Raw genomic sequence first — 22,796 nt, forward strand, 5'->3', positions numbered from 1 at the left:
TAGTTTCGGTACTTTTTATACTTTGCGGCTTTTTAACACAAAGGCTGCCGCGCCTCCAGCTGCTGGCTGATCAGCTGCTGCTGCTGCTGCTGCCGCCGCTGGGGCTGAGCGGTTTGAATCGTTTGGTGACAAATGCACAGGTGCCGAATTATAAAAAAAAAAAAGCACCCACATCAACGCACCCAGAGCATTCCATTCGCTGCTTATCAGACTTGTGAGGCTGCAGCTGCAGTCAAAGTTCGCTTGAGTAAGGATTGGGCAATAAATAACAAAATAATTAACTAAATAAGACAAATGCGCGTGCAATAATTTTCATGTCAACTAAGGCTTGTTGTAAATTTATAAATTATATATATTTATATTTTCAGCACTGGATTTTGTTTTGATGCCAATCGTTGCTTATTAATTGTTTACACGCAGCAAATAATTTAATTCATAGCGCGCCAATAATATTTAAAACCAGTTCAATTTTGATTTGCGAATTTTTAGTCACAGTCACCTGCCTAATCGTAGTTCCCCCTGAATGAACTGCGTCAACTTCGTCATCGTCAGCGCCAACGTTGGCGTCTGCGTCGTCATCGTTGTCTCTCTCTCTGCTGACGTCGCTGCTGCGCGCATCATTTTGATCTTTCGCACACGCGCATTGTTACGAATGTGTGTGTATATGTGTGTGTGTATGCAAGAAGCTACAGTTGGTTGCTTCTTTGCTCGACTTTCGCAGAAGTCGTTAAATTTGACAAGTCACTAAAAGCGCTTAACTATTGAACGAGTATTTAATGCTCTTTAAGTGTAAATTGAAACTTTATACAATAAGCTTATGTGCTCAAATAATGTCTAATAAATGCTTAAGATTTATTTATTCTAAAACTTAATTAATTAATTTTGTAGCTGCCTATGATTATTTTGCGTAGCTTAGCTGCTGCTCTTAGCTTAACATTTTAAGAGAGCGCTGACAAGTTCACTGTTATTTTCTTGCAAAACGTACGCCGTAGCTAATATGCTCTTAACAGCGTAGCAAACTGTTTTTGAATCCAGTTTTTTTTTTAACAGAGGGGAATTTTTATATTTCGTTGCATTTGCAATGCACGGCTGCAAATTGTGGTGGCCGGTGTTAAATGTAAAGTGAGATTCAGAAGAACTGATGCCTGTATGTGTGTGTGTGTGTGTGTTTGAGGACAAAGAGAAGATCGTCTGTGTGCGTGCGGTAAATTGCCTGCACTGATAGCAAGTACGAAAAAAAAAATACAATGTATTCCTGGCCAAGGCAACAACGCCGCTGAGTCATTGTTCCAAGCACAGAACCAAATGCTCAAGTCTACAAAGACAGAGAAGGCGGGCAGCTTCCATTGCCATTGTGGAACTGGTTTCCAATGGAGTTGTTATTGCTGTCTTTTCATTTAATTTTATTTTAATTTTAGTTTTGTTGCTGTTGCTGTGTGTGGTGTAATTTGCAGGTGTTGCCATTGGCTTTTGGAAAATTTCAGTTGTTGTTTGATTGTTATTGTTACGTTTTGCTTCTTGCACGTGACGTCAGAGCGATCAATGGGTGGGTGGGTTTGGCTCTCTAGCTACGTTTTGCTGTAAGTCTTGCTTGACTGAAGCTCAAGGCGTCGGCTCTAAACTTTGCTGTGCATGCCGGAACCTTGATAAAATAAAAAAGCACAATTAATTGAAATACAAATAAAAAATAAACCAATATACTGTGTGAAACATACACGCGCTTTGGCTTGAGTGTCCCCAGGGCTCCTGCTGCTCAGTTCTCTGACATTTCACCTTAGCCAGCGAGATATGTGTACCGTTCCAGTTTTGAAACACCTGCAATTATGAATGAATCATGTATATATATTCACATATATTGAGTGCAAAATTAAATATAGTATCCATACATACATTTGTGCATTTGATCATTCAAAGTCCATCATGTCTGAAAGTGACCAAAACCTGATCATCTTAACTTTTTTAGCTTAACGCTCAAGGAACCGTCCTCGCCTGTTTTTCTGTTTATAGCTGACCGCAATTACAATTTAGCTTAATTAGCGGATGGAATACTGAACTTGCAGTTGCTAAATAAGTGACTAAGATTCTGCTGGATTAGCTCCCAGAATCTGCTCGCGTGTGGGGAAAGCCCTAAAAACAACAGTTCATCAAACGCGCTAAATTTGTTAATTGTTTTTGATCTGCGTCACAATTCGAAATCTTTCCCCAATTACGCACAAGTATTTTTTTTAATATTTATGGTGCACAGCGGACTCTTCCTAGCCAGTAGAACCTGCTGCTGTTTAACCGGCCATACATCCAGTGCCGAAATAGCTCAGTTGGGAGAGCGTTAGACTGAAGATCTAAATGTCCCCGGTTCAATCCCGGGTTTCGGCAAGGTTGTCATAACTCTATTTTATTTATTTTTTTATTTTTGATACCCGAATTAAAAATACAGGTGTATGAAAATAGAGCTCGGCTTCTTCAATTTCTGGGTGTGCTAAGGTATTTTCCTATTTTTTTTTTTCAAGGTGTTCGTACATCCAGTGCCGAAATAGCTCAGTTGGGAGAGCGTTAGACTGAAGATCTAAATGTCCCCGGTTCAATCCCGGGTTTCGGCAAGTTGTCAAACTCTATTTTATTTAAATTTTTATTTTTGATACCCGAATTAAAAATACAGGTGTTTGAAAATAGAGCTCGGCTTCTTCAATTTCTGGGTGGGCTTAGTTACTTTTCTGTTTTTTTCCAGGTGATCGTACATCCAGTGCCGAAATAGCTCAGTTGGGAGAGAACTTGCTTTAAATTATAAACTGGCATTTAAAATTAGAAAATTCAGCTTACTCATTTTATTTATTTTTGCATTCAATTTTATTTCAAAACTTGCAGTTACAGCTAAAAATATATTTTCTTATATTCTACGCTAGCAATGAAAAATAATAAAGATATTGCATTGCCTTACATAAAGCTTAATCCTCAGTGGAGAGACGTTAGACTGGAGATCTAAATGTCCCCGGTATCAATCCCGGGTTCGGCAGTGTTGTTCAAACTCATTTTATTTTATTTTTTATTTCTTGAGCAGCGAATTAAAAATACAGCTGTATGAAAATAGAGCTCGGCTTCTTCAATTTCTGGGTGTGCTAAGGTATTTTCCTATTTTTTTTTTTCAAGGTGTTCGTACATCCAGTGCCGAAATAGCTCAGTTGGGAGAGCGTTAGACTGAAGATCTAAATGTCCCCGGTTCAATCCCGGGTTTCGGCAAGTTGTCAAACTCTATTTTATTTAAATTTTTATTTTTGATACCCGAATTAAAAATACAGGTGTTTGAAAATAGAGCTCGGCTTCTTCAATTTCTGGGTGGGCTTAGTTACTTTTCTGTTTTTTTCCAGGTGATCGTACATCCAGTGCCGAAATAGCTCAGTTGGGAGAGCGTTAGACTGAAGATCTAAATGTCCCCGGTTCAATCCCGGGTTTCGGCAGACATATTTCCTTTTTTTCTTTTCCCAATATTTTATAGAGCATATGCTCAGACATTTCCAAGATACAATAATAGATTTAAACAAACACTTGTTTATATTTAAAATTTTCTTGGCTTTTTATTAATATTTAAATAAAATAATAATAATAATAAAAAAAAAACTGCTTTCTTATCGTCGTACATTTTTAACACACAATATTTTTTAACTTATCAGCTATGGATTAGGCGCTTCCCTAAGGCTACGATTTGTTGCATGGTGTTGCAAGTGGCATGGATATATTGCTTCAATTACAATTTTAATATTTTAATAAAGTTCGAGAGAGCTACGAGTAACTACACAATGAACTATGTGTGTGTGTGTTTATTTGTATGTGTGTGTGTGTGTGCGTTGAAATGTACATAAATTAGTTAAGAATTAAATTGTAGAAGTGTTAGACAATTGTATGAGCTGTTTTACTACTGAGTATTCTTAAAAATATATATGCATAACTGTAAATAAAAGCACAGAACTAAAAACTAGTTATAGAGAGAAAGATTTAAAAAAAAACGTGGGCGTAATGTTTTGTTTTGTGAAATGTTTTCTTTAAAATTCTAAGCATTCTGCAGATTTTTTAAAAAATACTAATATGTATGTGTATATTATATACTTAAATTGTATATATATGTACAAAAAATGCGGCAGTAAATAGCACAAAATATATTGCGTCTGCTTACTCTTTTTACTCTTATGTCTTACAATAAATAGTTGCTACAAATATGCATGTAAATCAACAAGTTAACAGCCAGCTAACATGGCTAACATAATGTTATATATGTGTGTGTATTTGTTTGATTGTTTTGGGGGAAGGGGAATTGGGGGGCACAGCCTGCTGCCTAAATAATTTTGAGCTCAGCTGCGGCTGCGCTGCTGTTGTTGTTGTTGTTGATTTGGTTGTTGTTCTTATTGTTGCTGCCGCCACATTTGGTGGCAATTGTTGGCTTGAGCAATATAAATTTGGGATTTGTCACATTGATGTGACCAGTGGCTGCCTTTTTTGCTGGCGTTATGGTCACCGTGCTAGGCGCAATGGCATTCATCGCTGCTGTCTGATTGCTTGCCGCTATTGAGGATGCTGGCAGTATGGTGGTCACACCATTCTCATGTTGTATGGTATTGGCGTTATTAAATATTGCACGCATTTTATTGCCACTGCTTTGAGATCCAGTTGGTGATGCAGCACCAATAACTGTTGCTGCTGCTGCTGCTGCTGGTGTTGCTGCTGCTGTTGTTAACACATTAATTTTAAGCGGCTGCGCTTGAGTTTGCGCCTGCTGCTGACGTTGGACAAAGCGTGCGGTAAACTCATTACCCGTTAGCACCAGATTTTGTGGTTGACCACTTATGGGCAAACCGCTGGCCAGAATCAAACGTTGCATGTTGCCAGCGCGTAACTTTTTATCCATGTGCAGTTCATCCTGCTGCAATGAAAACAAAAAGGAAAACATAAGTAAAATTGCATTTTAGCCAAGACACGCGTTTCTAGCAAGTACATGAACCAACTGCCTGTCGACTAAGCTGAGCTTAGTCAAGCGTCAAACGCTAGATGGCGCCATTTTGCATTATTTCCCATTTTTATTCAAATATAAAGATCTTCGTTTAAGTTACTACTCTCAAAATTATTTTTTATATTCTGTCCTTTTTGTTTTTTTGTGTTTACACAATTGCAATATATTTTTGTTTGTGTGACAGACTTACCGTGGGCGGACTAACAGATTTTCGCTCTAATACATGCTCATCAAAGCCCGAATCTGAGGAGTTGTCATTAAATTTGGTCGCCACCGATGATGAAGTTGAGCAATTCGAGGATGAGGATAGCGAGGAGGGCGAGGCAGCGCCCACAGCGGTGCGTGTTATGCTATTGACTGCTGCTCCTATTGCCGAAGTTGAGGGCGCAACGGGCGCAGTTCCAACGACTGCGGCAGTCGAAGAATTTACAGTGGGCTTTAGTGTAAGAGACAAGTTGGAATGTTGTTGTTGTTGTTGCTGTTGTGCTTGTGCTGGCGTTGGCGTTGTTACTGGCATTGCCTCAGTCTTATTCAATGGAATTGGACTTATTCTATGTATGTCACCCTGTGGAAATGACTCCGATTGTCGCTTAAAATACAAATGATGCTTCTTCAAGGCTGGCGTGCTGCCTATCTGACTAACTGGCTTCATATCCAACTCTACTGCTGACTGCGCTGCTTGCGATATAGGTTGATGCTGTTGCTGCTGCTGTTGTTCTTGAGCTTGTTGCCTTCGATAACGATGCTTCTCACAAGGCTTATACGACTCGGTATCAATGATGTAGCAACTGCTGCCCAAGCTCAGACTTTGATAGACAATGCCACAACAAACATCCAGACGCAACAAATCGTGCTCCTCAAAGAACGGCACATTATCAACGGCACGTCGATGCTTCCTGGGCTCCAGCATGCGTCGTCGCTTGCTGCCTGTCAGCCTTGAACGTTGCTGCGACGCAATCCTCTTGCCACCAGCTGTTGCTACACCAGCAGCTGTTGTTGTTGTTGTTGCTGTTGTGGCAAGTGCTGCAGCCGCTGTGCGTTTGCGTGTCTGATATGGAATAGCGGCTGTACTGCCGCCCAATCCCTGCTGCTGCTGCTGCTGCTGTTGCTCATCATCATAGCTTTCATTCGAATCGCTGGGCTGCTCCTCTGAATGCGGCGATGTCGACGTTGGTGTGTCCGCCGTAATCAGTGGGGCTGGTGCTGTGGCCGCAAGTATTTTGCCCTTGCGATTCTTTTTAAAGATTTTGGCAAACTTTTCTGGTATAAAACTGGCGTTGCCATTGCCTTTGGTTTCATTATCATGCTCACGCTTCTTTTGCTTGGCCAGCGACTTGGTGCCGGGACCAGCGCGTGCATCCACTACCTGCAAATTTGAAAAGCAAATTGAGCATTAGTTTAACGATAACCCAAAGTGGCTCGCTTGTGATTTACTTACGTGACCCCAATGACGTTTGCTGCCAGCGGGCAAACGCTTATAGCGCTTCACGAGCAGCACGCAGGCATTGCAAATTTCACCGTTACGCGGCTCGTGCAGATTGAAACATAGCATGGACTCCTTTTCATATTTGCGCGAAGCCGTGAATCTGGAGCTGCTTGACTTTGCACGGCAAATGCAGCAGCCGTCCGCCGAGCGATAGACGCGTGGCTTATGAAAATTAAACATGTTGATATTTTCTTTCTCTTTTTTTTATACTTTAGTACACTAATGTTTATAGATTTGAACTGTGACTTTAATGTGTTGTGTTGTGTTTTTTTTGTGCTTTGTTTAGAGCGTATGTTTATGTTGTTTTTGTGTGTTTTTGTTCACTGGTATTGCTTTTTTTTTCCTTTTTTGTTTATATGCTAATTGCTATTTGTGCGCAACTCTTATTGTAACTGTTGTACTGAGCTCGTTCATCATCCATCGTCTTCGGCTCAATATTTTGCGTTGCATTTGTGTTGTTTGCTTGCTGTAAGGGAAAGAAGAAGAAAAACGTGATTAGCGAGCCAATTTTCGTACATTTTCAAATAAGCAACGACGACGCGCACTTAACATATGTACACACAAACATATGCATGTATGTATGTATGTGCCAGTGTTGGTAAATGTTATGCTTAATGCTAAACAGTGGCAACGCCAGACACTTAGGCATTTGTTATTTACTTAATTCACACATATTAATTAAATATATTTAAGACGCACGCGAAAATATGAATGCTGTTAATTGCAAAATCAAATGCTGGCTATTAATAACAACAACAAATAAAAGCATTACAACTGTACATGACGGGCGTCACTGCAGCGTATGTGCCATATTTATAATTTATTCATTGGTAAGAAAATAAATAAATTGTCCGTTGATATCAACAAAAACAGATACATACATACAAAAAATAGTAGTGCATGTGTCAATGTTAGATTTTGTGATATCAATAAAATGCTAACATATGTAGCAGCTGACTGACAAACATACATGCATACATACGTATATGTATATATACATGCAAGCGTTTGCAAAAGCATAAAGTATGCATGTATGTGTGAGCATACTTGAGTGGCGTATGAAAACAAACAAAGCACAAGGCAAAATGTCATACGCACTACAGATTTTATATGTCTCTGTATATATTGCATTGTCGCGCGCGCGCGCGCGCTCTCTCTCTCAATTACGCTCTCTTGAAATCGGCGATATACATAAAAACATACGCACACACTTATACAGAGATATCAACAGTAACGAGACAACAACAACCCTGTGACCGTAGTGACGTGACTTTCAAGCAGCGCTGCTTGGCTCCAACACCAGGTGCGTTGTTGTCGCTTTTGTTGTTGTTGTTATTGTGCATGTATTTAAACGTTCATGCACTTTTATGTGCATATACAAAGCTACATGCATACATACATATGTATATACAGATGTAGCTATACTTGTGCTGTTTTTTTTTCTTTCTGTGTTTTGTTATTTTTGGGGACACTGATTTCAACGTTTTCAAGTTGAAAGTGCGTAGCGCGGCGTTGTTGAGTATCTGTGTGAGCGTGTATGTATATGCCTATTTGCGTCTGTATGCACCGGCGCGTGTATGTACATACGATAGCTTATAGTACATACATCTGTACATAAATATAATCAAAAGCAGCGTCTGTAGATGCGCTTGTCTCTCTTTTTTTTTTTTGCATTTTTGTGTTGGTAAACGTTTACAAATTTATTTAGTTCAATTGTCTGTAGCCCAAACACCGACTTTGACCACCTTCTCAACTAGTTAATCTGTGTGTATGCATATGTGTGTATTGGTTTGGTGAAAATGCGCCTACTGCGTAAACAGGTTTACAACGTTTTTTGAGATACTTTTCAATTAGTGCCGGACGCCGACAGAAAAATATATTTTATCTAATTTGTTGTTGTTGTCGCAGCTGCCCACGCCAATGTCTATTTAAACAAATTTGCATACATTTTTTCCCTATAGATAGAACAACCACTTTTGCTTTTTATAAACATTTACCTGCGTCACAACACAATTAGCACTTTTCTTACTTCTTTTCTTAAGTTCACAAGTCAAAAAAAATAGTTGTATTTATTTAAATATTTCATGCAAAATGCAATCTACACTTGGAGAGCGCACTAACAAAACGCGTCTGCACACGCAAGTAACACAAAGGCAAACTGACAAAAAAAAAATAAAAGACCGCTTGCGTTGATGTTGCTGCTGCTGACGCCGACGCTGTCGTCGCTTTTCGTACACATTTTATAATTGTGTGCGTGTGTGTGTGTGTATCTGTATCTGTTACTGAATATGAGAGCCAAGAGTGCAGCGCAAAAAGGTTTGAAGCCGAAATAGCAGCAGCAGCAGCTACAGCAAGCGAGATAGATAGAGTGAGAGAGGTAGCGGTAGCGAGAGAGAGAATATGTAGCACAAAACGAATGCAGTGATAACACAACAGAAGCAGCAGCAGCAGCAACAGCAGCTGAGCGCAGAGCCAAAAACTCGCTATATGTTTGCGTACGTGAGAATGCGCGCAAGAAAAGCAACAGCGAAAAAAAAATTCCGGTTGTGAAAAAACAAGACCATACATATGTTTGTATATACATACATACATACGTATGTATACAAACATTAACATGTACTTGCATATAAGCTGACACGAGTGCGAGCGAGATCGCAACAATAATTTGCATAACAATCGTTGTTGGCGACAGCGCTGCTGGCCAAACTGCATGGATCCGAGGCATACAAACATGAAATAAAAGAACAATCCATACATTTAAATGTATGTATGTACATATGTATGTATGTATAGCTTGAAGTTTGTTTTTGTTTGCGTTTCGTGGCAAATAAATGCCACTTTAGCAATGACAACATTATGAACTAGAGCTGATAAAAAGCATAACGCGTGCGAGCGAGCTTAAGCTTGATAAGCTCCAATGTGTCGTTATAAATTCAAAATAGGCGCTACAAATACAAGAAATATATTTATACATATATGTATATCTGCATACATACGCATTTTTATGTGTATGTATTTATTTTTAGAGCGTCCCCCAATGCACCCCAAACAACATAAATTCAATTACAAATACACGAAATTAAAGTCAACGTGCACAACAACTGCGTCGTCGTCGCTTCAGTTGGAAATACGAACATACGTGACAAACAAGTCGTAACATAAAAGAGCATAATATGTATGTATGTATGTATACATACTATGTGCTGATTGCTAGTATGTATGTATGTTTGCTAATGCATAAACATATGTATGTATGTACATGCACAAGTGTGGCAATATTCAACGCCAAGTGGCAACGCTGTGCAGCAACCAGCTGCTGTTGCGACGTTTAACAACACTAACCACCCCCGCTAACTGGCTGGCTGGCTACAAGTAAATGTTGTTGTAACAACTAGCGAGCGAAAGTGTCCACACACACATACACAAGACAAAGTAGCCAAATTATTTTAACTTGTGTATGTATAATTTCTACGCTGAAATTAAAGAAACTTTAATTCCTTAATGCCAATATCTAGGTCAAATGCACTCGTTACTGTGACAGTTGCTGTTGCGCAGTCAACGTTTGCCGCTATCTGCCAATTGCTTGTTTACAAATGCCTCATGTATATGTACATATGCATGTATGCATGTGTGTGTGTGTGAGCACGCGAAACCGCTAGTCAAAACAAGTGTCCATGAGCTCCAAAAAAAAATTAGCAAATGCAAATTAAAGCGCAACAATATTTGTATGAATGTATACATAAATACAAACGTTCTTGTGTGCATTTAAATAAATGTAATTGAATGTGTCTGTGTATGTGTGAGTGTGTGCGTATGCCTATTTAACACCAATCAAAATTGATTGCGAAAAGAGCAGAAGGAAAACAAACTGTACTTTAGCTTGTGCAGAATGTTTTTATTGTTTATGGTTGGGGGTGTGTGTCGGGGGAGATTGTAAAGAATATTGCGTAGGCAGTAATTTTATAAATAGAGATGTGACTGTTTATTGTCACGCTGCGATATATCTATGCATGTTTTTAAAGAAGCACATAAACATACTTGATGATGCATACTTGCGTGTATGTGTGTGTGTGTTATCTTACGCATACATTTAAAACATAATTAATGTTGACCTTGTTTTTGCTCTGGCACGCATAAAAATCAACTTTCCTATGTACATGCATAAGACATACGCGCACACACATAGTTACACACATACTTAGTATGTTTGTTGCGTCTCACGGAAAGTGAAAGAGTAGAGTCTTATTGGAATTCTCATAAGAATGTGAAAACAGCAACAAACCAAACCGTAAGCAGGAAACAGGTTGATTTTGCCGCTGAGCTTTTTCATAGCTAACAATGAATGGGCCATATGAAATAACAGTTATACAAATACTAGCCCATAGGCCGTGGTCAAAACAAAGTGACAGCGTAATACACAGCAACAAAAACTAAAAATAGAAAGTAAAAATCTTAAAAATTAATGCAACTTTGTTTTGGGATATTTTTTGATTTTGACTTGAATAACTGTTTTATAAATGCAAACACACACACAGATAGAGACATACAAGTTGACCAAAGCTACAGAAACCTGCAGAGAGCATCCAAAAAGTAGGTTGCTTGCTCTCTCACCTGCTTTGTTGTGTGCGTGTGCGTGCGTGCGTATGTGTGTGTGCGTGCTGTGCTCATTTTGGCAAAGAGCGCAGCAACAGCTGCTTGCTCGCTTTATCGCATGGGAAGTGTTAAGTAATAGACTGTATTCTGTGCATGTATCCATGTGTGGAGCGCACACACACACACACACGCACGCATGATACAAAACAAAAAGTGTATGCAACTGTATGTGTGTGTATGCTTGCAGAGAAAGCGCGCGTAAACAGATATGGCAATTAAAAAAAAAAAACAAGCATAACATAAAATTACACTAATAGTGTGTTTAATATTTTTCGCCGCTTTTTGTCTGTACTTGCAAATACAGTCAGACGCCCTAACAAAAGTCTGTCATATGTGTATATGTATGTATCTAGCAATTTCCGCACCAAATGGTGGGCTCTGTTTGTGAACGAGGTTAAGTTGCCGCGCTGCCATTGAAAGAGTTCATTGTTGTTTGATTACCAAAACGAAGGTCAACAACAAAAATTGGTAACAGTTTTATCTTGCCTACATATGCAGTATATATCATAAATATCTTTAGATAAACTGTTGATATTGTGTGTGTTCTAAACGTTTACAAGCATGCACAATCGCATACGCATTATTGTATATACACACTCACACACACGCACAAAATGTTCAGACATAGTTTGCATTCGCTTACCCTTTTTTATTAAAAGCTTGCACTAATTTGCTGACACCAATTGATGTCGTCAATTGCTTATCAGGCTTTATGCATGCACTTTAACAGTTATTTACACTATTTTCATGCACTTTTTCACTCTTTAACTGTAGATACAAACAACAAAACCGCTTCTTTTTGCTTTTGAGCTACAATGTACGTATACATGGATGACAGTTTGCGTGTCGTGTCTGTGCAGATTGCGAATGTATTAGGGTTGGAAATGCTAACAAGTGTCAGCTCAGCTGACCAGTGCGGCGAAGCGCGGTTACCCTCGACAGTGCTGTAAAGCGCGCGCATATCAACAAGAATGCGTTATTAAGTCTGGACTTGCCGGCAAACAGAATTATCTTAGTGGCAAATTAAACAATTAGGTTCGGTAATTAACACACAGCTGCTATCTTAATGAGGCTTGTGAAGCCGGGTTGGGTGCACCATGATGGTAAGTAGTGCTGATTACAAACTAACTACGCAGTCTAAGCTTTGGTTGAATTGCAGATAAACCAATCTTCTCGGTGGACGTGCATCAGGATTGCACAAAATTTGCCACTGGCGGTCAGGGCGTTGATTCCGGACGCGTTGTCATCTGGAATCTCAAGCCAGTGCTGTCCGAGAAGGCGGAGAACGATGCGTCGGAGCCAAAGATGCTTTGCCAAATGGACCAGCATTTGGCCTGTGTGAATTGTGTGCGCTGGTCGCAAAATGGACAGATGCTCGCATCCGGTTCCGATGACAAGCTGATAATGATATGGCGCAAGTCGCTGGGCGCAAGTGGCGTCTTTGGCACTGGCGGCATGCAACAGAATCACGAATCTTGGAAATGCATACACACGCTGCGTGGTCATGATGGCGATGTGCTCGATCTGGCTTGGTCACCCAACGATGTGTATCTAGCGAGCTGCAGCATTGACAATACAATTATCATTTGGGATGCGCGACATCTGCCCGGGATGGTGCAGAAGCTGAAAGGCCACACGGGTCTGGTGAAAGGCGTAGCCTGGGATCCGGTGGGTAAGTTTCTAGCCTCGCAGTCGGACGATCGCAGCATTAAGATCTGGCGCACTTGCGATTGGTCATGCAGCACCACGATAACGGAGCCATTTCAAGAATGCGGCGGCACCACGCATATATTGCGTCTCTCCTGGTCGCCAGATGGTCAGTACCTGGTCTCTGCACATGCCATGAACGGCGGCGGTCCCACTGCACAAATTGTCGAGCGCGAGGGCTGGAAATGTGACAAGGATTTTGTCGGTCATCGCAAGGCAGTCACCTGCGTGCGCTTTCACAACTCCATACTGAAGCGGCAGAGCCCCAATGCGGACAGTCCCAGCAAGCCCAGGCAGTACTGTGTGCTGGGCGTGGGCTCGCGCGATCGTTCGCTCTCCGTTTGGGTCACGGCGCTGCAGCGGCCGATGATTGTCATACACGAGCTGTTCAACGACAGCGTGCTGGACATGTCCTGGGGACCGCAGCAGTGTCTGCTTATGGCTTGCAGCGGCGACGGCACCATTGCCTGTCTGCAGTTCAACGAGGAGGAGCTGGGCACACGTGTCTCCGAGCAGGAAAAGAAATCCATATTTGTGCGCAAGTACGGCGGCTGTGTGGAGGAGCATTTGGTCTATAAACCACAACAGCAGGCGGTGCCCGAGCTGACAAGCTATGCATTGCCAAATGCGGCGATGGAGCGACGTCTCCCTGTGCAGCCGTCACCAACGGGTTCGGGCTCGGGATCACCTGGACTGGGCTCGCCACAACGTGCCATAGCCAAACAGACTGAGACACGCACCAAGGATGGCAAAAGACGCATCACGCCCATGTTCATACCACTCAATGATGTGGATGAGAACAGCGATAAGCTGGAGAGCAGCATCAATAGCAACAGGTGAGCTACAATTGGTTGGTATATATTTATAAAATATCAAGTATATTGATATCGCTGCTTTTTAACTCAAGTAATATACAAATAAGCTTTATCAGAAAATTCGATAATTTGAGCATAAACAAGCAACTAACTGATTTTTCATATTCGCAGAAATTTCGTTGCCAGCAGCTTTACCACCAGCAAGAACAACAAACTGGATACCGCATCGGAGCCAATGTCGCGTCTAACGCAATCTAGTGGAATGATGGAACGCAGCGGCGGCAGCAGCACGATTGCCACATTGAACAGCAGCCATTGTGGCGTTGCTAGTGTCACTGGCGGCGCCGGCACCTTGGCCACTAAGCTGCAGATAACGGCAAATAGCAAAAGCGAGTTCACCAAATCCGCGCAGGATTATCGCATACACGTGCAGAATGGACATCTGAAGACAGGCTACGGCATGGTGTCCAAGGTGACGGCAATGATGAGCCGCGAGCTGCTCTGGGATATGTATGTGGGCTCGCCGCTCATCAATGTAACGCTCTGCAGCAAATTTGTCATGCTCTGCTCACTGGATGGCAGCATGCGTCTGCTGGCCATGCAAACGGGCTGTCCAGTGTTTCCCGCCATGACGCTGGCCAGCCCGGCGCTCAACTGCGCCTTTAGTTCCGACTTTCAAATGGTGGGCGTGATAACGGACAGCGGTCAACTGCGCGTTTGGAACATAGCCAAGCGCTGCGTTTGTGTCTCCACGGGCTGTCTCGAGCTGCTAACCAAGCACGGGGTGCCGTCACAATTTGTTATAACAGATCAGGGCATGCCGCTGCTTGGCTTTGGCAAAGCCGCTTCCTATTCATATTGCGAGGACTTGAAATCGTGGCTTTTGCTGGGCTCAAGTGATGCTATCATGCTGAATGGCATACGTGGTTCGCTGCCACGTGATCTGGAGCACATGCAGAAAAAGTTTCCGCTGCTTAGTATGCAGGCAAGCTCTCATAACTACCTCAGTCTACGCGGTCCAGTGGAAATGTAAGTTGCTTCCCGCTCTCTCTCACCCTCTCGCTCTTTTACTTATTGTTCTATCTCTCTCACTTTCAGCGATCCAGAAAGCTGGCAGCAAACAGCCAAAGTCTTATTTCTGGAAAACCAAATCAAGCTGTGTGAATCGCTTCAAGCTTATGAGGAACTCAAGCACTGGCATGTCATGTTAACCTTTCAACTGGCCACCTATGCCACTGAGAAACGATTGCGGGTTTTTCTAGACAATTTAATAAGCAACGTGGAGCGTGTGGAAGAGCAGCTGTCAGAGGCAGCAACACCAATTAGAGCAGCAGCACAACAATGCGCAGTCGCCAAGCACGAGCTGATGCAATGTGTGCTCGATTCTTTGAAGCCACACATACAATGGGAGCACATTTATGATGAGTATATGGAGAGCTACAAACGATTTAGCGATCACTATTCTACGGAGCAGCCGGTAGCAGCCAGCTCTGCCATCACCTATCCCATGCCAACAGCGCCGTGTCCACGCACACGCGCCGCTGCTGCTGCAGAGGCAGCTATTGAGGCACTGCTTACTGCAGAGGTGTCATCGCCGTCGCCCGCAGCCAAGCTTGATAAGGATGATGATTCCGAAGATACAACATCCTCATCACCGGCAGCTTCAGCAGCCACACCAGAGTCCACCACACTCGAAGCGGACAAGAACTGATAGTCCCAAGTCAAAATGATATTTCGTAAACAAAAAGAAACTGTCAAATATAGTTGTAAGCGTCAAATGTATATATATATGTACATATGTACAATAATATTAATTTACTTATTTATCTCACTGTATGCTAACAGTTAAACAAAAGCTACAGAAGATGCAGCTACTAGGGCTTTATGCTGAGTATGCTTAGTTTAACTTATCTTATTATAAAGGGGTGGCAGTTAAATTTAGTGATTGATAGGCTGATGATGGAGTTATCATTTTGTGGATATTTGTATTTAGACTAACTGTTAGTCAAAGTTAGTACAATAATAGTGAGCTGCTATTTTTTGAAAAGTTCTCTATACGGCGCTTAGTATCGATAGGTTTAGTGCAGCGCTAGCATCGATAGATGGCAACACTTGCTGTGCCATACACAAACATAGTACGGCAACACTGGCATCGCCAACATTTTTTGTATAAATTGGTCTTTCTGCGTAATTGAACATGGCAAATTTGTTGGCATTAATTTGTTAAACAATTACTGTTTAGTGCATGTGCATTGCTATAAAGTACGAACTGTGTGTGTGTGCAATCGTTGGCTGGTCTGATAGTGTACACACACTTAGAAAGGCATTTTGCAGCGCGAGTGTAGTTTATTTATTGGTTGGACAATCAACCCGACACCGACTGTGGGAACAGTTGTTAAAAGAAATTGTGGCGCACGCAAGATGCCAATAATAAACTAGTAAACAATAACAATAACAAAAACAAAAACAGTGGGCAGTTGCAACATACATAAACACACACATATATATACAAACACAAATAAGCCTAAACGACGGCGTTAAATTATTAAGCCGCCACACACATATACAAAAAATATATACACATAACAAGCAAAGAGCACAAGCGCGCGTACACAAACAGACACACACACACACACACACACACACACACACACACGTAAAGATGTCGGAGCGTAAACGTTATCACAAGGACAATGCGCCCACCGATGACATTATCACATTAATCAATTTAGTGCGACAAAATCCAGCTTTATACAATTACAAATTGCAGCCAAATCAACGCAGGCGCTCCGATATACTCAGCGGCTGGCAGGAAGTGTCCCAGCAAATGGGCAGTGAGTATATATATGCAATGTAATTATTTAATATAGTTTACTTTACACATACATACACCCGCTTGATTCGCAGACAAGTACACAGTGCAGGAGGTGCGACGCAAGTGGAAAAATTTACGCGACACTTATCATCAGTATCGCCTACGCTCACCCAAATGCATCGAGGGTCGCTTGTCGAAGTGGCGCTATGCCAAGGAGCTGGAGTTTCTATCGAAGGTGTACCAGCCGAAGCTAAAGGCGCATCGCAATGCGCTGGGCGCTTTGCTACAAATCAAAAAGCAGCCCCACGACGATGACGACGATGAGGGGATCACACCCTTAGGTAGCGCGCATACCCACGGCAATTCGCAAATAACGCTGGTTAGCGATGAAGCGGAAACGTTTATACTGACGGCATATGAGGAGAGCGTTGCAGACGATACACATGTCCATCATCATCACCATCATCATCATCAGACGCAACACGATGGCAGCATTTCCAGCATTGAATTGTCGCAGATAACGCACGACGATGATGAGCTGGTGGATGACGACCTAGACGATGATCATGATGGGCAGGTGGTCGATGAGCTGCATGTGAAGCATGAGCTAGATGAGGATGGCGCCACAGGCGCCGAAGTGGACTACGAGGAGGTTTGCCTGTACGAGGAAGCGAGTGGTGCGCATTGCGAAATGGGCGTGGACGCCAGCAGCGATGTGGCTGATACGAAAGGCTTTCACTATATTGATACCGATGAGTTCTGCATAGAGGACATGGAGCCGGAGCCAGTGACGCGCACCTCGGTCTCGGTGCCGATGCGACACACACACGCTCATCCACACGCACACGCACACACGCATGGGCATCATTTTGGCAGCACAGGCGTCACCGTAAGCAGCGCCAGCAATAGCGTGCTGGGCGGCTCGATTCATAACAAAAACAATAACAACAACAACGGCGCCGGCGGCGGCGTCATTACTGCTGATACCAAGCTACAGAATCTCACGCTCGTCAGTACCAGCGGCGGCGGCAGCGCAGCGGCCAGCAGTACACAGCAGCAGCAGCAGCAGCAGCACAACAATGCGGCGCAGCAGCAGCAGCTGGCGCTAGTCGATGTAACCGAAGCGACCAGCACGAGCGTCACCATTTCCAGCACGCCTTCGGTGTCATTGAACGCGGCCACAGTGAGCACCACGCTGCCAACGGTGCATGCAGCGCCCACCTCAGCCGCCAACATGTGCAATAACAATCAATACAATTCACCTGCCACCACCATATTGCAGCTGCCGCCGCTTACCTGCCCCAATCCCGCCCAACAACAGGCTGCCTCGATTAGCGTCGCCAGCAGCAGCACACTCATCAAGGAGGAGGAACAGCATCAGCTATCGCAGGCGCTCGCCAAGCGGGATGAGCTGGATTTATTCTTTGATTTTCTCAAAAAGAAAATGCAATGTTTTAGCAAAACGCAAATCACGCACATACAAATGGAATTTCTGAATTGTGTCAGTCGTCAGGAGGTGGCCGACCAGGACACAAAGGATTGACTGCGATCTAAATTTATGTTTTGCAATAATGGCTATTTTTAAAACAACGCCCGCCACCCCAGCCCGCCCCGCCCACGACCCCTTAAACAAACACACAACCCACAATTGCTGTTGCCATTTGCGCCCGCTGCTGTTAAAACAAAGCTTTCTTATGCATAGCCGAGCAACATTGAGCTAAACTAATTGTTAAGTAATGCAAATTTTTAACTTATGCAGAGTATTGTATGCATATTTCCGAGTAGACCCCATATATGCCCATATTCTCCCTCTTTAAAATGTAAGCGTAAAATATTAGCATTTCCAAGTGTAATGAATATATACATATATATATATATAAAAAAAATATAATATTATATTTACATGTAAAAATAAATCAAAGTACAGTTCAAAACACAAGCAAGCAATTAAAGTTTTATAATAAATTCCCTCTAAGCTCTATCTATGTACTATATATTTTCTTATTTTATAGTAATGTCCAATAAAATCCAGTAAAATAATTTTAAATTGAAAATGCTGCAATATATTAATTCATTTATTAAATAATTCTTTTGATTACAAAATTCTAAAATCCCACATGAAAATTTGTGTTGCAAACTGAAACAAAAATTGGTGCTAGTAAGAATTCTTTTGTTTAAATTTTCATCTAATAATTTATTGTTTTCGATTTGAATTATTGCTTAGTTTGAAATTAATTAAGCGCTAATCTTTTTCCTTTCTTTAATTTTAGGTTTGTACTTTTAAGGATGTAAGCTTTGTTTTTTTTTTTTATGAACGTCATGCGACTAAATTAATTGTTTATCATTAAGAACTATTTGTAGCCGTTAAGCGAGGTATATTCGTATTTATTTCAATTTATTATTAATTGCATTTCAGAGCCAGCGGCAAGCGCTGGCCATCGTCCTGCTCAAAGGACAATGATAACAAAAAAACAGTTTTGCTCTTTAGTTTAAAAATCTACAAACAACACTTAAACGCAACAACTTCTTAGTTAATAAATAGTATTAATGTTTAACTTGGACTTGAGGCACACAATCAAGCGCCTGGCGCCTGCGAAGAAGACTGATCGCCTTTCAGCTTGGCAATATGCTCCGAGTTGAAGTAGATGACGGTAATGGTGATATCGTCGCGATACAGACGCACCACATCCTTGGGCAGCGACAAATAGTATGAGATCTTCGAATGCTCAATGCCATAATCCGTGGCGCCCAGGGCATGGCGTATCAAATGCGTTGCAGCATTCTGATCAACGGGCTTGCGGGTAAGGCCAGCTCTAAAAATAAACATAAGTAAATTAATTTAATTTATAAATTGCAGTTGGGGCTGTGTACTGACTTGCGTTCCGCTAACTGCGCGGATATCTGCTTGAGCTTGACCTCGCCGGGCGGCAGGCGCATGGGTTCGAGAATCTTTTTGGAGTTAATATGCTCGCCCACTAGACTAACAACTTCGCTGGGCGTTAGAAAGTCCCACAGTCCATCACTGGCAATGACTAGAAATTTGTCGTTGGCGCACAGCTCGTGCTGCTGCACATCCGGACGAGCAGTCAGGTACGGTGGCGTATAATAATTGGGTGGCATCACCTGCTCCCCGAACATGGGCACCACCTTTTGTTGCATTGTGTCCACAGACCATTTGTAGCGATAATCGCCAAAGGCACGCAATGGCGCCAGTTGACTCAAGAGGCGGCCATTGCGTATAACGGTCTCTTGCTCCTCCCGTGGATGCTCCGCAAGTATGCGTCGCACCTCTTGCAAATTATCTACATTATGTTCGTTGTTCAGTTTCTTGGGCTGCCATTGATTGGTCTGTGGATCCAGCACGCCCAACACAGCGCCGCAATCTCCAGTGCTGGCCACATGCAGCTGCAGTCCCTCCAAATGCACCAGACAAGCTACAGCGCCCGACAAGGCGACGCCCATGGTGCGCACATCGCTGGTGGTCAGCGCTTCCTGAGATAAATGCTCATCCAACTGCACAAACGCATGCTGCAGTTCGCTGGCCACATCACGTTGCGGCTCATTGCTTAATTGCTTTATATATTGCTGGAAGCTGTGCTCATAGATGGGACGTATTTCGCTCACAAAGTCCACATTATCGTTGTGGCATTTGAGGAAGCTCTGACTGCTGCAGCCCTGGCTGAGCTGCTCCTTCAACACCTGACGCGGCAGCGTGCCCGCTGATATATAGCGCAGCAGCCGCTTGGATACCACTTGACCGCAGGCAGCACCGGCATGTCCATCGAAGATGCCGCATATGAAGCCATTGCGATGAAGCAAACTTGCCTCGGTGCGTGAATCCTCACAGGGTGAGTTGGAGCCAAGCTGATTTGTTTCATAGCTGTGTATTATGCCTTCCACTGGAAAATTATACACAAACTCGTTCTCCTTTAGCGCCAGATTCACCTGTGTGCAAGCAAAAACAACAATCAACAACAGAAACAACAACAACAACATGAAGATCGATACTTACATCGTAGGGACTTAGCTGTGGCAATTGTGGCAATAGTCGCAACGCATTGAGACTAAACTCTCGCACATTGGTGCGCGCATAGCCAACGGCGTCGTTTATCATAAACTTTAACATCTATATGTCTGCTTAATTTAGTGGCAACAACAATTTAAACAATTTGTTCGGTAATCTTCCAAAGTTGCACGTTGCTTGCCCTCTCAGTGTGTCTGTGTGTGCGGCTAATTGGCAATTTAGAGCGCAATTGTGCGTCTATTGCCGTTTTCAAATGTGACAACTTTACGCTCCGCTGCAGTGTTTAAATAATTGTACATTTGTGCACTACAAAAAAGTTAAAACAATGTTAAAATTAAAACCGAAATGAGTTAATTTGACAGTTGGCAGCGTTGCCACCTAATGCTTGAGTACTTTTGCACAAGCATCGCTGTTCGGCCCTGGTAAACACACACATACGCACACACACATTAATAGTTTTGCATTAGAAAAAAAAACAAACAAAACAGAGCAGCTGAGTCAAAATTTAATACACAAAAGACTGCAAATTATTGATACTTAGCTTTCAACATCAAGTTGTGGTAAACAAAACCTAAAACGCATGCAATTAATCAGCGTATATATCAATTGCGTGCTGTGCGCGTCTGAATAAAGGACGGGAAGCCAATTTGCGTTTTAACGCTACAAGCAACAGCAACAGCAACAACAATAGCCAAGGGTGAACAACAAAAGACAGACGTAAAGTGCAATATTTCTGGAGCTCTGTGTGTTTAACGAGGCTCAGCAGGCATAATGGTAGAACCAATTTTTGATTATCAATTCCGTTTGATACTCATTGGAGACAGCACAGTGGGCAAGAGTTCGTTGCTCAAATTCTTCACAGATGGAAAATTTGCCGAGGTATGTTTATTGTATGTATGTGGACCACACACACTGTTTGTATGTGCGTAGCTGTGTATGTGAGTCAAGTGCACAGAGCTATATATACGTATATATTACATAATTAAGTATCTGTACAATCATCAGTAAGAAACAATTTATTATAGACAAAGCATCCAGTCGCAATCGTTGTGCCTGTATGAGTGTTTGCTGATAATGTAAGCAGAGCAGCAACAACAACAACTTGCACAGTGTGGCAACCTTTGATTGCGCGCCTGTTTTAAAGTCTGATCTTTGGGTCTTTACTTGCAGCTTTCGGATCCCACAGTGGGCGTGGACTTCTTTGCGCGTTTGATAGAAATGAAGGATGGCACACACATTAAACTGCAACTCTGGGACACTGCCGGTCAGGAGCGTTTCCGTTCAATTACAAAATCCTACTATCGCAATTCAGTTGGAGTACTGCTCGTCTATGATATCTCCAATCATGCCAGTTTTGAGCACATACCATTGTGGATGATGGAGGCACAGCGTCACATTGAGCCGCATCGTCCGGTGTTTGCGTTAGTTGGCTGCAAGCTTGATTTGGTCAATGCTGGCGGCCATCGTGAGGTGTCCACCGAGGAGGCACAAACATTTGCCAAACAGCACGGCTTGCATTTCGTTGAGACTTCCGCGCGTACCGGTGCCAATGTGGAGGAGGCATTCCGCATGGTTACACAGCAGGTATACGAACGCATAAAGTCGGGTGAATACAAGGCCGAGGATGGCTGGGATGGCATCAAGTCTGGCTTTGCGCGGCCCAATAGTCTCGACTTTAATCTCGTTGTTGCTGAGCCAGAGAAATCATCATGCTGTTGATTTGTTTAATCATAACCCCCCACCCTCCCATACCCCTATATGACTGTAGAGTTGATTCTTGTATTGTTGTACTTTTTATTTCTTTCTTTCCCACTTGAAATACTTAATCATCTACATATATATATTCTTGCATTTGTATTCACATACAATTGCAAATTTTCTTTTTTTTTAATTTGGTTAAATTTTTTATCGAGAACGTCTGCGTTAGCTTCTACTGTCTTCGTATAAGTTAAATGATTAATTTTAATCATGGAATTTGTAACATTTTTGTTGACTCGTTTTTAATAGTGCACCAAAAAGAAACAAGAAACGAAAGGCAAACGTAACATAAATATGTATTGCAATTATATTAAGTTTCGTTTTTAAGTTTAATTAACATTTACATATATCTACATTATCTATAATTGTGACGGTAAAAATTCGGCCAATTAGATGACTCATGGCTTAGTACAATTCGTTTAATGTTTTTTTTTTTTTGTATGAATTAATTTTTTCTCTTAAAAGTCAATAATGCCTCATGCCAAGCGTCCCATACAAAACTCTTTGAATTAAAACTTTCAGCTTTATACGTAGCAGAGTTT

General features: G+C 42.2%; 5 protein-coding genes, 1 long non-coding RNA gene and 4 other non-coding genes across 12 annotated transcripts; 7 read left to right on the forward strand and 3 right to left on the reverse strand.

The window, feature by feature from the left end:
• Nucleotides 1-1,449: 1,449 nt before the first annotated feature.
• LOC108606199 lies at nt 1,450-1,970 on the reverse strand. Its single transcript, XR_001915432.1, has 3 exons — nt 1,891-1,970; nt 1,716-1,815; nt 1,450-1,642 (listed from the first exon to the last, which is right to left on the reverse strand). It is a non-coding gene; the product is annotated as an uncharacterized LOC108606199 (long non-coding RNA).
• Nucleotides 1,971-2,300: 330 nt separating this feature from the next.
• Nucleotides 2,301-2,373, forward strand: Trnaf-gaa. Its single transcript has one exon. It is a non-coding gene; the product is annotated as a tRNA-Phe (tRNA).
• Nucleotides 2,374-2,524: 151 nt separating this feature from the next.
• Trnaf-gaa lies at nt 2,525-2,597 on the forward strand. Its single transcript has one exon. It is a non-coding gene; the product is annotated as a tRNA-Phe (tRNA).
• A 564-nt stretch (nt 2,598-3,161) lies between these two features.
• Nucleotides 3,162-3,234, forward strand: Trnaf-gaa. The gene has a single exon. It is a non-coding gene; the product is annotated as a tRNA-Phe (tRNA).
• A 145-nt stretch (nt 3,235-3,379) lies between these two features.
• On the forward strand, nt 3,380-3,452 carry Trnaf-gaa. The gene has a single exon. It is a non-coding gene; the product is annotated as a tRNA-Phe (tRNA).
• Nucleotides 3,453-4,020: 568 nt separating this feature from the next.
• Nucleotides 4,021-11,959, reverse strand: LOC108607071. 2 transcript variants are annotated; one of them, XM_017997690.2, is made up of 4 exons: nt 11,779-11,959; nt 6,435-6,948; nt 5,187-6,362; nt 4,021-4,909 (listed from the first exon to the last, which is right to left on the reverse strand). In XM_017997690.2, exons 2-4 carry the CDS (start codon nt 6,660-6,662, stop codon nt 4,325-4,327), a joined length of 1,989 nt encoding a protein of 662 aa, XP_017853179.1. In that variant the 5' UTR covers nt 6,663-6,948; nt 11,779-11,959; the 3' UTR covers nt 4,021-4,324. The 2 variants fall into 2 exon arrangements, with proteins under 2 accessions (XP_017853179.1, XP_017853178.1); XM_017997689.2 differs by lacking the exon at nt 11,779-11,959 and adding an exon at nt 8,480-8,619.
• Nucleotides 11,960-12,107: 148 nt separating this feature from the next.
• On the forward strand, nt 12,108-15,433 carry LOC108605562 (protein HIRA homolog). The gene is made up of 4 exons (XM_017995329.1): nt 12,108-12,238; nt 12,295-13,678; nt 13,829-14,686; nt 14,756-15,433. The coding sequence occupies exons 1-4, from the start codon at nt 12,202-12,204 to the stop codon at nt 15,366-15,368; spliced, it is 2,892 nt and encodes a 963-aa protein (XP_017850818.1). The 5' UTR covers nt 12,108-12,201; the 3' UTR covers nt 15,369-15,433.
• Nucleotides 15,434-16,186: 753 nt separating this feature from the next.
• LOC108605650 lies at nt 16,187-18,037 on the forward strand. Its single transcript, XM_017995434.2, has 2 exons — nt 16,187-16,491; nt 16,565-18,037. Exons 1-2 carry the CDS (start codon nt 16,320-16,322, stop codon nt 18,013-18,015), a joined length of 1,623 nt encoding a protein of 540 aa, XP_017850923.1. The 5' UTR covers nt 16,187-16,319; the 3' UTR covers nt 18,016-18,037.
• Nucleotides 18,038-18,818: 781 nt separating this feature from the next.
• LOC108607088 (pyruvate dehydrogenase [acetyl-transferring]-phosphatase 1, mitochondrial) lies at nt 18,819-20,872 on the reverse strand. Its single transcript, XM_017997711.2, has 3 exons — nt 20,485-20,872; nt 19,348-20,417; nt 18,819-19,285 (listed from the first exon to the last, which is right to left on the reverse strand). Exons 1-3 carry the CDS (start codon nt 20,596-20,598, stop codon nt 19,048-19,050), a joined length of 1,422 nt encoding a protein of 473 aa, XP_017853200.1. The 5' UTR covers nt 20,599-20,872; the 3' UTR covers nt 18,819-19,047.
• Nucleotides 20,873-20,975: 103 nt separating this feature from the next.
• On the forward strand, nt 20,976-22,349 carry LOC108607089 (ras-related protein Rab-39B). Of its 2 annotated transcripts, none has more exons than XM_017997712.2 (2): nt 20,976-21,375; nt 21,667-22,349. In XM_017997712.2, the coding sequence occupies exons 1-2, from the start codon at nt 21,268-21,270 to the stop codon at nt 22,213-22,215; spliced, it is 657 nt and encodes a 218-aa protein (XP_017853201.1). In that variant the 5' UTR covers nt 20,976-21,267; the 3' UTR covers nt 22,216-22,349. The 2 variants fall into 2 exon arrangements, with proteins under 2 accessions (XP_017853201.1, XP_017853202.1); XM_017997713.2 differs by lacking the exon at nt 20,976-21,375 and adding an exon at nt 21,511-21,572.
• The last annotated feature ends 447 nt before the right edge of the window (nt 22,350-22,796 follow it).

Source organism: Drosophila busckii, chromosome X (assembly GCF_011750605.1).
Source record: "Drosophila busckii strain San Diego stock center, stock number 13000-0081.31 chromosome X, ASM1175060v1, whole genome shotgun sequence".
NCBI classification, from domain to species: Eukaryota; Metazoa; Arthropoda; class Insecta; order Diptera; family Drosophilidae; genus Drosophila; species Drosophila busckii.